The sequence below is a fragment of the Lutjanus erythropterus genome, chromosome 9 (genome assembly GCF_056507025.1).
Source record: "Lutjanus erythropterus isolate fLutEry1 chromosome 9, fLutEry1.hap2, whole genome shotgun sequence".
NCBI lineage: Eukaryota > Metazoa > Chordata > Actinopteri > Lutjaniformes > Lutjanidae > Lutjanus > Lutjanus erythropterus.
In genome coordinates this window covers 18,672,993-18,690,472 of record NC_139325.1, presented here as the reverse complement: position 1 = coordinate 18,690,472, position 17,480 = coordinate 18,672,993, and the positions used below count along the sequence as shown (strand labels likewise).

Below are 17,480 nucleotides of genomic sequence, written 5' to 3'. Positions count from 1 at the left end.
AAACCATATTAAAAAACTCACTATCACTTAACTTTTAGACTGTACTGCACTAATGGCTTGAATTTATGTATGTTGCTTGACTTTTGCTTAACCACCATTAATTTCTTGTTTGGTTCTAACTCTCTGTGCTATTTATCCTAAAGGGATAGTTCACCCAAAAATGAAAATTCAGTCATCATCTATTTGCCCTCATGCTGATTGAAGGCCAGGTTTTTGTTTGTTTGTTTGAAATGTATTCATAGCAACTTACCAGCTAATTGCTGCCAGCAAGTTATAGAAAATTTTACAGTATTCTAGTCAAAAGATGACAACAGAACAAGAAAGCAAAATCTCTAATATGACTCCTTTTTCTTACAGCTTGTCTCAGCTCTTTTTGACTTTGTAATTTTAACTAAGGGCCAAGACACTAACACGTGTTCCCTAAGACGTGCCTTTCAGCATCAACAGGACGATGATTCATTTGCACTCAGAGACTCAGCAATACAGAAACTCCTGTTGGTAGTGATAGAAAAAGAAGGCATTCACATGTTTTATTATAGGTGTTTTAATGATATATTAGATGGTAATTTTTTTCAAGCATTTGGAATTATCTTTTGTTTATCACTGTGCATAATTCATTATTATTGTTCCAAGAAAAGACATGTACATCATGTCCAAAGATAATAAAACCGATGAAAGTTTGTGATGCAAGTAGCAGCATTTCAACCAATAGAAAAAAAGATCCTGACTTGCAGTTTATGTGTCACTGTAGTCTATGTGAGAGGTTACAAATGTTATCTGATGTCCCAACTTCCTACTACTGCGAAATGTCAGCATTTGTGTCATTTTCACTTCTTTGTCATCAACAGCTGGTCTGTTTGGTGTTAACCAACAGCTTCATTCAAACTGAAAAGCAGAAGTGTTTAAATTGAGTCCACTGGATCAGCAGAATGCATTTTCAAATAAGCAATGAAAATTAGTGTGTTTCCTAATGTAATCTCTAGCCGTGATTCTAGCCTATATATATCTATCTATCTATCTATCTATCTATCTATCTATCTATCTATCTATATATATATATACATATATATATATATATATATATATGTATATATATGAACGCTTGGCCACCACAAGCCAGTTATCCCTGTGGTAACTTTTCTGACACCTCCTGCTTAAAACCCAAAAAGTCAGAAGGATCTTCAGTATATATACATATATATACATATATATATACATATATATATATATATATATATATATATATATATATATATGTGTGTGTGTATATACACTGAGGATCCCCTTTCCTTGAAATAATTCAACACGGCCTTTTTTTTACTCTTCTACCTAGTTATGTGAAAGACTAACATAAGAGGTATGTATTAGAAAGACATTAGACGTAATAAAAACGTTGAGACTCTGTCAAGACAAAACATCCATAACATACAACCTACAGAATATATAATATATTAAAATAGGCCTAATAAACAACATAAAAGAATAATAAGTCAAATATGATATACCTTTAATGTAATCTATATGAGCTATTTTACCTATTTACAAAAATATATTAAATAGAAATGTAAAAAATAAAATACTATTTCTTGGACTGTGAAACATTTTATATAAAATAAATAAACAGATTTTTTTTAGTGCAGCAGCCAGTACAACAAAAATTACAAACAGTTTAGCATTTAAGTGTATAATACTCACATTAATGCCAATTTCTATGTCGTAGTTTAATTAAACATACATTTTAAAACTGTTTAATAGATTTAAACAAATTTTGAACCCTTGTAAAAGTCCCATTTTCTAGGTTATTCTACTCATCTCATCGCATCTTCGATAGGTTTGTTCGTTTTTGTGTAACAGTAAAGGATTTGGCCGTATGACAGAATGACCGCACTCATTTTTTTGTTGCATCAACAGTAACTTTTCAAAAAAGATCTTGACAACACTGTTACACTAGTGTCGCAGTTATAGTCTGCAGATGTAATCACTGAGGACGTCTGCATCGTGCAGACAGGAAAACCTCAAACGGTTTCTCAGACAACATGAAGCGTCAGTGTTCAACGGGCGGCGCTGTGACATTAAACAAGCGACCATAGTGTATTCGACGGGTAGTCTGCCATCAGAGGGAATCTGTTCAGTTGGCTAGCGGAACAACAGCAGCAGCAGCGGATGGTACAGATTCGACTTCGGTTACCATCCTCACTCAGAGATTTCTTACTGCATTTTGTGTTTATGTGAAGCGAAAGGTAAAGTAAACTATTTGTCAGCGCCGATAGCTAACTTAGCTACAGTAATGTAGGCACTAAAGCTAACGAAGATTTGTAACGTTAATGTTAACTCAAGTAGCTAAGCAAACCGCAACGTTGTGTTAGCCGTTAGCTAGCTTGTTAGCTTGTTAATGGTAGACGGAAACGGATTTGTCGTGGATTAGCTAAATGGTTAACGATGCAGGGCATCGCAGTGCCACAAGATTTAACGTACGGAGAGGAAATCTTAAAAAGATTTGTTGATTTAAAACAGCACAGACCTGGGTTAGCTCTGACTGTCGCATTGAGCTAGCATTATACAATTTTAACAAATCCAATTTAGCGATTAGTCACGTTTGGCTGATAGCTTGCCTTGGCTGGTTAAATGTTATCGAGTCATTTCCTTCATGAATTAGCTAGTGAAGAGGATTACTTTGTAGCAGCCAGGCTGCATCTCAGGCTGCTTGTATCCATCAGTAATCCGTATATTCTCTTGCCACAACTAATGTACAACTTCCTGTAGCCTCTCTGGGATATAAATGTTTGAATGTTTGTGTAACAGATTATGTAACCCTAAGACATGTGCTCATGTTGTTATTTTTGTTGCTACCCAGAAAAGTATGTCGTGGTTGTTTCTGGCACGTTGAGGGGCAGATGAGTTTGATAGGTGAGCAAATCAGTCGTTAGCTAACAGCTGTTCAAGCCTAGGCCATGGACATTCAGTTCATAATGTGATACAGTGTGCAGCAAAGGAGCCTTTGTTCAGATCTGTCTTTGGTTCATTATTAAGACCTACTTACCAGCATCTGTCACTGTTTTTCTTACGAATTAAATCTGAAAAATAGGATGTGAGATATTTGCTGATTAAGCAAATTTGACTAACAACCCTACAGTAAGGTATGCCAAGAATTTGGCGAGTGATAACAAGTGGGTTATGTGAGTTAAATCTCAACAACTTGAAAATATCTTTTGATTGTGTTTATAGAGCTGTATAGGTAATGGAAATATTATCTCAACTGCAATATTCTAATTGCAGAAGTTGCAATTTTTGGATAAATATAATGAAGTACTGGATTGCTGCAAGCCTACACATCTTGTTCTCTAGATGTAAGAAAGCATGTTTTTTTGGCACGGATCCCAGCAAAAGTCATATTATCATGATTTTAATATTTTTTTCAATGAATATTAATGTTGTGACACAAACATGTTCATTCCCACTTATTGTGAATAATATCACCGTTGCAATATCTGTCAAGATAATTGCACCCTTATTTTTCACCCTATCATGCAGCCTTACTGTACTATATAATAAATTTACAGGGATACATGATACATATTGGGACTGTTAAATTATCAGCTATTGTTAAATTTATATATTATTTTTTCTGAAAACAAAATGATAACCAGTAAAAGTTGGCTTTAACAATACCTGATTTGACAGATTATGTCAAAGCAGTTGACTAATTGCTAAATAACTAATTTGAATTCTTAAAATAAATACCAAAGTACTTAAAAAGAAAAGTTTCTTATTGTAATTTACTAGAAAAAATAAATATTTGCACAGTCAGACCTGTTATTTGTTTTGATTTAATAGTGATGTCAGTTAGATTTGGGTCCGTCAGAGCTATGAATATTAAATCATCCATCTTTACTCACTATCTTAGCCTTTCTTACCTTCAGGTGTGCATATACTACAGGTTATTTTTTTTATTTTCTTAAAATACAAAAAGAAAATTGTCAGTTATCTTATCAGTGTCTACCATGACAAGCAGGTAATTATGGGTTATTGTATTGTCCATATCAGTCCATATCATGTATCCTTAATAAAGTAATTTCTTCCTCATTTCAACCAGGTGACATTGTCTTGTGTGGAATGACAACCTCACACAGATATATTGAATCCAAACCACCAGGTAAGTTTGACATTCTGCAGGCAAAATGTATTAACTGTGTAGCAGTTATTCAGCATTTGTTGATTAACTTCTTTGTTGCCTTTGTCTGGTTTCACACATATATATTAGCTCGGTTTGCTGACATGGAGTGGCAGACACCAGCTGTGTCAGAGAAGTTCCAAAGCCGTTTTGGCCGCCGGCCTGGAACATCGGACAGTGGGGACACTGGTCTTGGCACCTCAGCATCTGACAGCACAGAAGGTGATGACTTCTGCTTGTTCTTCCCCTGCCTGTTGCATGTATTATATAACATTGATTTGAAGCCTCTCTGTCAGTGATGGAGCTCTAGATTGCACTCTGTACACTGTGCAGTCTACTTTTGTTCTAACTGTTGCTGCATACATGCACTAGATAGGATATCTATATTCTACAACATGGTTATTTATCATTAAACTTCTATACTTTTAAATTGCAGATCAAGCTGGCTTTAAAGTAGAGAATTATCATTAAATCTGCAGTATATGTAGGGAGAAGCCACACAAGGCCTTCAAGCTAAAGAAACTTGGTCTCACGTTTGTTTTGTTGTTTCTTAGGCTATTTATAAAGTGAGAAAAATGTTCATGATCCACTGTGGGTGCTCGAGAGATTTGCAGAGGTAGATTAAAGTCCCAGCCAAAAATGCCCCAAGGCTCAGCTGCACTACTCTGGTGTTAAGGTTAATTGGGAGGATCGGGTGTTGGGATGCCAGGACTGGACTGCTAAATGCACACTAGACCTTGCCTGTAGAGCAAAATATTACATTCAAAGAGTTTTTGTTAATATTGGCGTGGTCTTAAATGGGAATATCCCACTGGAGAAAATGTGCAATCTCACTAGAGATGACATGGGTGTGTTATATTTGTATGTCCATAAACTGAGTGGAAAAAATAACAGTCATGCCAGATCAGAAAGGTTCCATGTAATGGCAGGCCAGCTGGGGGTGGATTATCCCATGTGCAACAGGAAACACTACAAAATAATGCACTGGAAAGTTGTCACAAGTATATCAACACTGTAGGGATTGAACTTCACAAAGCTGGTATTCATGGTGGGGCTGCCTGTTGGAAACTGTTCATAACAACGGCAAACAAATGGTCATTGCTCCTTACATCTCATTACATTTAGTTGCCTTCCCCGAGGTCATCTTAAGGATGCCTTTTACACACATTTCTTTTGTTAAACATATTAGAGGGCCTTTAATGGTATGGGTAAATATCTCCTGGGTGTTAGTAGTACCCATCACTCCATACACTTTATGTATTTTATGCTCCTACCTAAATTGGTTTGTGTTTTAGAGCTCACCTTATCACTGTGGTGATTCAAAAAACCTCTGCAAACCTCGCATCACCTGTCTAGTCACCAGATAAAGATCACTAAACCTGAAAGGGAAAATGTACAGAGAACAGCTAGTAATTTCAGTAGATGGATATCATCTGCATCTTTCAAAGACTGGCTTCATAACATGCTTCATCCTGAGGTGTCCTGTGTCATCTCACAATCCCTCAAGAACTGTAAGACAACATTACTAGGAGGCTTGAAGCTGTAATCAGGCAAATTGTGTTCCAGCTCTTTATTAGATTAGTTGTCAGGTTGGCATGTCTGTGTAGTGTGTGGCGTGTTCTTTGAATATTCTCCTTTTTAACTGTTGGCTTCACATGGGCTTTTATGAATGCAGCTACTTCTTATAGGGCTGACTTGCTTAGTTACAACTGTTGAGCATGCTGCTGGTGTTTGAACAGCTTTGTTCTGGTACTTAAACTGACAACATTGCCTAGCAACATTACAATTAGCCCCAAGTTTAGCCACAATAATGACCTGTTGTACATAAACTGTATAGTATACTCGAGGAAGTTGGGGTGTAAATTATACAGCTTTAAAATACCAGGTATTTATTTGAAAAAATATATTTTTTCCCATTATATTTGCTAAAACATTCTGTTTTACAGCTACAGGTAATTGACATTATTTTCTATACTTTCCAAAGGCAGGAATGTCTGCTAAGCAAATGTTCTTACAGAGTAGTTTAGACTTGTTCTAGCCAGTCATGAATCAGTGGAGCCTCAAGGCTTCTTTTATATTTGAAGTTTTACATTCCTGAAAGCTTGATATTGTTTCCATGATATTCTTACCTTTTCGCTAATTTTCCTTTGCGACTAGGAAGAGAGTCTAATTTAGAAAATTTCTTTAAGTTTTGCTGTAAACTGAGCAGACTAGACTCAGTCTTTGACTTTGGATCTACACGTGTATGTGTGATGTGTGTTACAGTGGGAGGAGGCAAGGTGCTTAAATAAGCGGCACCCACAGATCACTCTCTGTAACTTGAGAGGTGGGCTATAAATACGCCTAACCTTTCCTGTGTATGCCTGTTTGTGTGTATTTGCTCAGAGCTTGATACAGGCTCGTTTGGCTGTTGGAGGACAATACTGCTTTGGGCACAGGGCCTGCGTGCTGTGACGCTGTCAGTCTTTGCTTCAGAGGTCGATTTAGTACAGAAATGCACAGGACGGACTGTTTGGATTTAAAGCATTCTGCGGCTGAGCTCACCTCAGCTCAGCCTTAGAAAAAATGCCACTGCTAATAACATGTTTGTTGCGTTGGAGTGAATGCCAGACTTGCAGACTTCAACAGGTCTCTCAGGTTTGTAAAGCTGTTGAAATCAGTGTTATGTAACTTTGGACTGTGTTGGGGCTCGTGGTGATTTCTGTAGGCTGGTTGTACTGATCTTTGTTGTGTCCCTGAAGTTGTTTGTGAACATAATGTGATCTCTGAGGTTTCCAAATGAAGATGGTTAACATTTTTCTGCATGTTTTAATGGAGTGGATTGGGTGTGTGCTCTGTAGAGTAATCTGAGGGTGCTTATCGTATGTTGGTGAGGGAATAATTACATGGGTTTCTGCTAATTAAAAAGGAGGGCTCTTTAGTCAGCAGTTCTATGGTAACAGAATAATTATCTTACATGTACACTCAGTGTCATGGCAACACAAGCTGAATTAATGCTATATGGCAACATATTGTTATCATGTAATCCAGAGCTTTTATTCTGCGCATTGGTTTAATTCTATTATAAGCCTATTCCCTGGGTTGAGTCAGTCAGAGCCAGTTAATTCTTTCAGTGATGACACCTCATCATCAAAGTAGGCCACCCATAAACCCTGCTACATCTACTTTACATCACCCACTGAAAATAGAGAAAACGGCCTGCAGTATTGCTCCAGATATCCTGCACTGATTTAACAAGCTCTGTCTGTATGTTGAGTAGTGAGTGAAAATATTTTCTAAATACTCTCTCTTCTTCTACTCTTTAAAGATTTCTGCAGTACCAGCAGCAGCCCCCCTTTTCAACCCATCCGCAGTCAGATCCCTATACCCACTGCACATGTCATGCCATCCACGGCCGGAGCCCCGGCCTCAAAGCCCCAGTCATGCATCCAGGAGGACTCCCTGTCTTCTGAGGGTCACAGATCTTCCTCTGGCTCCAGAACCCCGAGCGGCTCCACCTCAAAGTCTTCCTCACTCTCAAAATCAGCATCTTCCCCCAACTTGGACGGTCAGGCCGGTGTGGGAGATCTTGTGGGGCCAAAGCCGGACTGCCTGAGCCGGTACCGCAGCCTTGTTAATGGGCTGGACCACTCACTTTTCCCCTCGGATCACACACGGGTGGATGAGGGCCAGAGGTTTGACACTCCCGCAGTGGAGCCTACACTAAATCAGTCAGCCTTGCTGGGGGGGTTATGCCCTGATGTCAGACTCCGATTACAGACGACCGGGATTAGAGACACTTCAGACTGTCTGTCTGAGGCCTACAGAGGAGGCATGGAGCACAGCTATAACGTTCTGCCTGAAGTGAGGCCCGGGGTTCCTGGGACATCAGAAACCTCTAATCAGAGGGGCAGTCAGCCTGGTGGGGCTGGATCTCCTGGAGTTTATGCAAACCCTCTCAGCCTGCAGACACAGGCACTGCTGAGGGAACATGCAGGTTCCAAGGGGTATGAGCCATTGCGGCAGGACAGATGTAGTGAAATGTCCAGCTGGCAGCAACAACAGCAACATAAGCAGCAACTGGAGAGTTTACGCCTGCAAGTGGAACAAATGCAGGTAAGCATTTATTTTAAATTGCACTACACTAAAGGTAAAGAAACTAGAGCTACAATGATTAGTTCATTAATCAATCAAAACAAAAATAATGACCTACTATTTTGATAATAGATTAATTACATAATTTTTCAAGCAAAAATGTCAAACATTTGGGGGCGCTTGGATAGCTCAGTTGGTAGAGCATGCACCCCATGTACGGAGGCTGTGAGTCCTCTACAGCGATTGTGGGTTCGACTCCCATCCATGGCCCTTTGCTGCTTGTCATTCCCTCACTCTCTCTCCCCATTTCTTGTCACATCTTCAGCTGTCCTGTCATTAAAGGCATAAAATGCCCCAAAAAATATATTAAAACAAAAAAAAAGTCAAACATTTGCAGGTTGCATGATCTTAAATGTAAGGATTTGCTGCTTTTCTTTTGCCATTTGTGACAGTAAATGAAGAGTCTTTGGGTTTTGGATTGTTAGACAAAAGAAGCAGTTTGAAGACTTTGCTGTGGGTTCAGGGAAATTGTGCTGAGTATTTTTCACCATTTTAAAAGCTAAACAGTTAGAGTAATTGTGACGATGATCTCCAGACTAATCAATAATCTAAATAATCAATGGTGGCAGCCCTGGGAAAAAAATTCACAACCTTGGGGGTCTAAAGTGTTTATTTATTTATTTTTCTTTTCTTGTCTGGCTGCTATGGGGGGTTAGGTGGATTTGACATGGAAAACACCTTGATTAGGTTAAGGTCATTGATGTACCCATGTGGGTTAGTAGGTTGTGTGCACATTTGAAGTTTAGTTTCCAAAACACATATAGGTCAGCACTGGCAAAATAACATTCCACTGTATACAGCCTGAAGCCACACAGACATCCTGTCCTATTTTATTGCAGGACTTGTCAAGTGAAGTCAATCAAAAAAATCACAGAGAAATTTAGATGATTGTCTGATGCCTGTTGTTAGGTTTCTATCAAATGTAATTTTATTACGTGTTATATCAGTGCTGCACAGCTTGTGACAGCTTCCTTTTTGCAGCCTGTAAAAAGCTTTTACCATTTCAGCAGTGTTGGCGGATGCTGACTACCTTGTGGACTGACTGTTGCCACTTCCATGTTCTGTTTGCTGACGCATTAAATGACACGTTTCCACTTCAATGCAATTTTCAATTGTTTTACACAATTTTCCAGTTAGGTATAGCTAATGTAAAATATCCCCCTGAAAATTATTCTAACATTCTGCTGTTTTCCTTTAGCTGAGAATGAATTACTAGTCAATCTATCAGAGCTTCTCAAAAGAGATAACAAAGGGCTGAGTTATGTTCAGGATCATTAGAGTTCAAATGGTAGTTGATGCATGAGAGTATTTTAATAGGCCACTTTTGTGTGTGTCTGTGTGTCTGTGTGTCTGTCTGTCTGTCTGTCTGCGCGCCTGCGTTGGGGGGAATTCTGTGAACAGCCCCAAATCATGTCACATGGTAGCACATGCAGGTTGGATGGCATTACAACTTGGGTGGCTATAATGTAGAATAATGCTAAATAATATACAATGGTGGAATACTATAAAAAGTATTAGATGGTGTTTGCATTATTATATGATCAATTTGTCAGAATTTCTAAGTAAGTAAGAGATTTTATAGGTAAGTTATAGCCATAGACTGCCTGTATGCAGACTTCCACAGAGAGGAACATATTCGTGTATGATGTGATCTCTGTTTTTCACACCAGCTAGAGCATCACTAAAAATGCTCTGGAAAAAGTCTTGTAAGGAAAGGATTGGGACCTTGGATTGAACTCAAGGGGTTTTTTTTGTATGAAGAAATTGTACAACATCTTGGAAGTTTGAGTAATGATTGAAACATTGCCTCATAAACTAAATAATTTTATGTTAAAGCAGTGAGTTGTGTGGAGAATCTGTCCATTCATTCATGGTGCTGAGTGTATTCTTCAGGGCACCAGAATACACATAGACATTTGGCAGAGCTTTCACTGTGTGTTGGAATAAAGACTTTAAATAGTCTCTGAGGTGGAATTACATTCTATTCTAAAGAGGGAGATTGGCACGGCTTGATGCTCATCAAGTTTATTTCTCTTTTGTGAATGCCATTTGAAACTCACCATGTTGTTGTCAGATGACTGCTGTGGTATAAGAATAATTTGCTCGAGGGTCAGGCTAAGCAAGGCTCGTGCGTGTGCACTATACACTGTATATACTGTGCTGAGAGAAAGTGGAAGGATTTCAGTTGTACACATAGTTTATTTATTTTCAGGGTTAAAATTGTACATCTGTAAATCTTTTAAACTATTGTCCCCAGTACCATTTCCTCCTCATGCTGCAGCTCTAACTGTAAGATGTTTTTTGCCTTTTTGTTACAGTTGATGAGCGCTGGAGTGGGACAGTATCCATCTCTATACTCGACACCCACTCACTCAGATTCTGGCAAGTGGGATGCTCTGGTCAAAGCCAGTGAGAGTCTGTTAAAGGAGAAAGAGCTTATCATCGAGAGGCAAGTATTTCTGATCATTTTACTTTGGAGGGGAAGGAATCTTTGTATCACTATTTTATATTAATGAAAGTCTTAATGCATTTTGATAGTTTATCTTGACTTTATACTGTGATTTTGTACAATCTATTCTCAACTAGATATTCCAGAGTTGACTGTTAAAAGGATTTGATACGGTGGGAGAGAAATGTAGTATTTAAGTACTTATGCACATCGCCAAACCCCAGGGGCAGTTCAGTGCTTTTAACAGGTTGGCTTTCCATGATGTTGCTGACCTTGTTCTTGCTCTTATGTTGATGATGGTTGGATCTGGTCGTGATACAGACAAAAGCAGCATATGTCCCAGTTGGAGCAGCGTCTGAGGGAAAGCGAGCTGCAGGTCCATGGAGCCCTGCTGGGCCGAGGAGCCTCTTATGGGGACATGTGCATGCTGCGGCTACAGGTTCGTAAAAAACAGACACGAGTTCCCACAAACAACACTGAGAACACTGTGTTACACTGTCATCCTCCTGCAAAACAATTCACCCTCAAGACCCTTCACTGAAACCTTTGTATCACATGCTGGCTTCACAGGAAGCTCAGAGGGAGAACGTGTTCCTGAGGGCGCAGTTTACTGAACGCACTGACTGTGCTGCCCTGGAGAAGGCGGAGGCAGAGCGCAGGCTTGGGGCAGTTGAGGCTGAGACGCGTCGACTAACCGACAGCCTGAAGGAGACATGCGAGAGACACGCAGAGGAGATGAAAAAACAGGAAGAGAGGGTTTGTGCTTGCCTAACATATCTGCATCATACACATCTGCATTATAAAGTGTTGCAAGAAAGAAAAACACAAAATGAAATGAAAAAATAAATGGTTGAAATGACACTATCTGCTTAAAAACAGTTCACTTTGCTGCTATTTGCTGCCAGTTTCACTAATTGATTGGTCGATGGGAATAAAATTAGTGTTCAACTACTTTGTTACTTGACTAATTGTTTCAGTTATTTTTCTGGCAAAAATGTCAAACATTTGCTGGTTTTAGGTTTTTAAATGTGGAAATTTGCTGGTTTTTGTCATTTACAATGTCAATTACAATTTGAAGACTTCACTTTGGTATCTGGGAAATTGTGATGAGCATTTTTCACAATTTTTTGACATTTTATAGACTTAGTTGAATAACTTATAATGAAAATAATTGCTAGTTGTAGTGCTAGTGGCATTTATTAGTTCAGAACTGCATTTAAATTTCTGTTTGTAATGAACAGAGACTGTTACTTAAAATCCTGTCAAATTTCCTGCCTCAGTGGTTTCAGACAGCTAATATGAAACAAAACACTGTACAGGAAGCTTGTCTCTCATCACATATTGCATATAATTGCAGAGTTAACAATTTCACTCACTCATTTTCATAGAGTAAGATGAAAGGTGCTAAAATGGCCTCTTTTCTTTGAGTTTACTCATATACTGTGAGTTATGAATGAGTGTCGTACCTATAACTTCTTACTATTCAAGCATATTCTCCCACTTACTACATTTTCCTATGTGTGCAGATCCGCAGTCGAGACAAGCACATCAACAACTTGAAGAAGAAGTGTCAGAAGGAGTCGGAGCTGAAGAGAGAGAACCAGCAGCGTATTGAGACTCTGGAGCGCTACCTAGCAGACCTGCCCACCTTGGAGGACTACCAGAGCCAGAACAAACAGGTAAGAACAGTTTCATCTATTCCTACTCAGTCTTTTCTGAGTTAGACATGGAAATCATTTAACCTGAGCATGTATTTGTATAGATTTGTACTCAGAGGTGACAGGCTCTGAAACTGTTGAATGACCTGCCTGAGGAGATCAGGGCTGCAAACTGTCATCTTCTAAATCACTATTTAAAACTCATTTTTAAAATGGCTTTTTATTAATGTTGTCGTTTTACTTTCCTTGTGTTATATAATGCCATTATGGCTTTTAGTTATTTTTTCTTTTTGTTTTAGATGTGTTCTATTTTTATTGTAAAGCACTTTGTAGCTGTGTTTTGAAAGTTTGCATAAAAATAAATTTTATTATTATTACTACTATATTTGTGTTTTGCATCAGCTTCTTGAAGCTGAACAGCAGGTGGCTCAACTCCAAGAGAAAGTACGAGAATTGGAGGTCTGTCTAGAGACAACACGCTCACAACTAAGGGAAAAAGATGCACATCTGGAAGAACAGAAACGCAGGGAGAGAGACCTGCTGACCACCATCACTGAGTATGGACACACAGCCTGACAACAATATACCATCTTCACAGTGGACACTTTAATTCAAACAGTTATAACTCGGCATAATGTGAGTTCTGTGTCATCATTTTTGTCTTCATCAGTATGCAGCAGCGAGTGCAACAGGGCCTCGAAGATGGAGCCAGGCTGCCCTCCCTGGATATCGAGAAGCTCAGAGGAGAGAACAACACTCTGAGAGAGGAGCAGCAAAGACTCAAAAAGGTCTGCTGTTATATGTCTGTCTGTTTTCTCTTTTAAAAGCTCATCTGGATACTTGAAATACCTGTATTTGAATACTCTCTGTGTTGCTTTTGTTCATTAAGTACAGTGGACATACAAGGAAATTTGATCTTCTTCATCATCATCTTACTAGAGACAAAACACCGGAGTTATACACGATTTTCATTCATACCCTTCTTAGTTTTTTATCAGTATGGACATGAAATATATCTTAAATTGTATTTATAATCTTAAATATGTCTTTAACTTGTTGAAAACTGTAGAAGCTTTGTACACAAACTAGTTTTAGTTTATCTGCTTGACCCCAAATGACTCTAGCTTCAAAAAGTTGTCCTGACTCAGTGACCCTAGAGGAAGTGTGTGAGGTCAGTTAAAGTTTTACCAATGAGAAGTATTAATTTCTCTGGAAAGTAAGTTCCTTTTTATTGTGGTTAAAGCTGCTGTCAAGGGGTAGAGCACTTTCAGGCTTTCAGCCCTGTAATATTTGTTCATCTTTTTGTCATTTTTTTTGAGTGTAACTACTCTTCTAATGTTTTTCTGGATGTTTACCTTGCTTGCTGTGTGCTTCAGCTACACAGTAAACTCTTCAGGTCATACACCCACACACACTATTCCCATAAAGCTTAGGTCACAACCTCCCGTTCTTGCAGAACAGGAAGGAGAGGAGCCGTTGTAATTTGATATTAAAATGAAAAGATTAGGATTTGATTGTTGTATTCCGTTCAAGTAGAAAGATTTTCTTAAAGCTCAGTTCTTCTCTTTACAGGTCATTGAGAAGCAGCACCGGATGATGGAGCAGCTTGGCTCTCAGATTCAGGTGTTTATCTTCTAACAATCAGCCTCAGTGATTCATATTTTTACTGTCCTGTTATATTGTCTCTTAACATTTGTGATTGTTCATTTGGGTATGCAGGCTCTGGAGGAGCAGATATCTCAGGAAGAAAGCAGCTCTCAAGCTCTCAGAGAAGAGGTGCTGGCCAAAGAGCAGAATGTGTTAGAGCTCCACACAGCAATGAAGGAGGTGAGATAGACTAACTATATGTTTTATACAATATGCAGAGAACCTGTGAGTCCTTAATAAAACGGGACAGAAACTTTGACCGGATGCTAACTGCTGTGTTTCAGCTGTCGGTCCAGAACCAGGAACTGATGGAGCAGAATCTGACCCTGCAGGAGCAGATGAGTGATCCAGAGCAGAGGAACCAGGCCTCGTCAGCCCTGCAGCCGGCTGGGGCTCGTCTCACACAGAGGTTACATGTGGAGATCGCCTCCTGCCTCAGTGACCTGCGCTCCCTGTGCAGCATTCTAACCCAGAGAGCACAGGGACAAGACCCCAACCTCTCCCTGCTGCTCGGCCTTACATGTAAGCACTCCTTCAGTTTTACTCTTAATTCAGGGGATCTGACTGCTAAAGGGCTCCAGTCAGTGAACACAGTCATCAGTTTGATTTAAGATGAGAGAGGGTTGAGTTATTCTGCCACATGAACCTGACAGCACATCATCAGTGACTTCTGCACTGAGACAATGGTAGAAATAGCAGAGAATGAGCAGAGCAACATAAAATAAATAAAATATTCTGGGTAATGGTAGTGGAAAAACTGTTAATGTTCTTTTTCACTTTCCCAGTTGGCTGATTTTTTTTAATTAGTTAGTAATTAAAACTTGCCTCAGTGTTCATATTTTGTACACACAACAGCAAACTCCTGGAGGACAGGCTGTCTGCAGCCCTCTTAGCTTCCATCAAGCGAAGCACTATGCCTTCTTGAGGTTTAGGTTTGATGTGCTTTTGAAAAACGACCGTGTTATCCGCCTTGCCTTCAAACTTGTGGCAGACTGCCCAACACTTAGTTGAAGGTTTGGCCAACTCCTTTTACATCAATCAACTAAACTCCTGTTTCCAGAATAATTGAATTTCTCACTTGGGCTTCAGCTCATAAATTTTGTCTTAACCTGTCGCCATTTTTTCAATGTCCGATAGATACTGCACTTGTGCAACTCTCAACAGAGATGAGAAGAAAGCAAGATGACTCACTCCTTAGCTACCTTTATCATTAGCTCTGGGAAAAATATTACCACTTTTTTACTACCTGATTGGTCGAGTGAGTTGCTAGACTTAGTAGCCCAATGTGGCATTTTACTTGACCCCAGAGAAGCGGGCAATCCTTATTGTTGAGCCTTGCTTTCTAGTTTTAAGTGTAATTAAACTGTTTTTGGAAAATTGCACATTGTGAATCAGAGTCTTTTTTTTTTTTTTTTTTTTCTCCAGCACCACCACCGGTGGCAGAACAGGCCGAGGACTGGATGAGCCCAGAGGTGCTGCAGAAGAAGCTGGTTGAAGCTCAGCAGCTCCGTCGAGACGTTGAGGAACTACGCAATGTGATACTGGACCGTTATGCGCAGGACATGGGAGAAAACTGCATCACCCAGTAACCCTGCCATCCAGGAGATGGAAGAAACTTCTGTAAGCCCCACTTCACCTCTGAAGCATCTAAAACGGGCTCATCTCTCAGTTACTGAATGTCAGAAAGAGGACTGGATTTCTAATTTTCCTAAAACGAGGACACAGGAAAGCCCAAATGGTTTAGCTTCTCCTTTTCTCCACTGACTGTACGTTGATTCTCAAGCCTGCCTGTAGCTCAGAACCCCACCTCCCCCCCACCCCTGGTGAGTTCATCTATTTCAGTCCAAGGGCTAACAGAAAATAACTTACCTCTAATACTTGATCCTTAAGCATTGTGTGTGCGTGTGTGTGTTTTTTTTAAATAATGATGACATGATACTGTCAGTTACCAAACAGTCTTATACTTTTTGTTCCACTCTAGTGGATAAGTATTTGTGTAGACGTCCCACAAATATAATTTATTTAAATCTTAATTTTCCTCTCAAGGGGAATTATTTAAGAAGTGGTTGACAATCAACTGAAATTATTTTAATCTGTGCTTTTATTAACTGAATTCACAAGGAACATGTTACTAACAGGCCATTATTTAAAATGGTTAGCACAGTAACATTAGACTCTGCTGTGAGGTATGAGACTTGACACCTGAAAGGGTTTAATACCAAATCAGCTTCTCACACCAACAGGCCTCCAACAGTTTTAACTACCAAAGAAACTCTGGTCGAAGCAGTTGTGCAAGCCTGTGAATGTTTTTGTGAACGCTTCTCTCTGCTGCAGGCCTTGTTCTGAATGAACACCAACCATGTGCCTTTCTGTCACGTTTGCAACCACAATGCTAATTCATTTTTAGACCAACCACAAAGGGCTGTTTGCAGCTGACCTTTCTCTCAGTGTATCAACCAGTAGGATTAGTCAATACATTCCCTGACTCTGAATGTAGCAGATAATTTTGGGCCACAGCACAGAGCTCATGGAGGCCCCCTACACTGTTTTATTGTTTGTTTTCCAGGTAGATAAATGAAGTTAATTAAACTCTTCAGACTGTGTGATGTTTGTAGAATCTGCTCCGTGTAGATGGATAACTTCACATGATATTGTACATTTCAGGTTGATATTGGCTGATGCGCATTTGACAGTATTAATCCTCAGTATTATTTATTTTCTTAGTTTGCATTGACAACTCAGTGAGTCCTCCTAACGTGTTGCTGTAACGTGCTAATGTGTTTGAGCAAACTTGGCTTCCACAATGTGTAAAGGTCCCATGAAGTGGCTTTTAGATACTTTTCTCCTGTGGTCTGATGTGTGTCATGTAACATGAGATGTTGGGGAGGGACAAAGATTGGCTGCAGAAGGACACGTTTTAATCCTACGTGGTGATGATGATGATGATTATGATGGTGGTGGTGGTGGTGGGAGGGGTTGGCTGGATCACCCCGAAATCATCAATCATGTTGTACTGGATGGACTTAAAGCCATTTGAAAAAAACGTGACACTTTACAGGGAGAGATAGGGATTTTAATATAAAAATATGCAACAATTCCTTTTGGGACAAAAATTATACACATACCCAGGGACACACAAGCCATCTTCCATTTCATGGGACCTTTTTAAAAACTCAATTAGCACAAGATTTATCTTTGGAAAGTCAGGCTCCACATGCCTTAACATCTCAAAATGTTTTTGCAAAAGGGAAAAAGATGTTTATATTTTCATACTTTTGTCCTTGTTTGTATTTGCATATTTTAGAAATAAAGATTTTCAACATTTTGTTTTGATTTAATTTGTTTCGAATTTCGTTTGATCTCATTTTGATTGTTAACTTATGGCTGCTCACAGGATCAGGTATTGACCATGACATGATCG

At 39.3% G+C, this 17,480-nt stretch overlaps 1 protein-coding gene across 2 annotated transcripts; it reads left to right on the top strand.

Annotated features, from left to right (window-relative positions):
• The first annotated feature begins 2,087 nt into the window (after positions 1 to 2,087).
• cep85 (centrosomal protein 85) lies at positions 2,088 to 17,397 on the top strand. 2 transcript variants are annotated; one of them, XM_084726328.1, is made up of 14 exons: positions 2,088 to 2,240; positions 4,094 to 4,153; positions 4,262 to 4,393; positions 7,479 to 8,266; positions 10,624 to 10,754; positions 11,076 to 11,193; positions 11,325 to 11,510; positions 12,281 to 12,433; positions 12,815 to 12,969; positions 13,083 to 13,200; positions 13,985 to 14,035; positions 14,132 to 14,239; positions 14,344 to 14,581; positions 15,485 to 17,397. In XM_084726328.1, exons 2-14 carry the CDS (start codon positions 4,114 to 4,116, stop codon positions 15,646 to 15,648), a joined length of 2,382 nt encoding a protein of 793 aa, XP_084582454.1. In that variant the 5' UTR covers positions 2,088 to 2,240; positions 4,094 to 4,113; the 3' UTR covers positions 15,649 to 17,397. The 2 variants fall into 2 exon arrangements, with proteins under 2 accessions (XP_084582454.1, XP_084582455.1); XM_084726329.1 differs by lacking the exons at positions 2,088 to 2,240; positions 4,094 to 4,153; positions 4,262 to 4,393 and adding an exon at positions 6,560 to 6,808.
• The last annotated feature ends 83 nt before the right edge of the window (positions 17,398 to 17,480 follow it).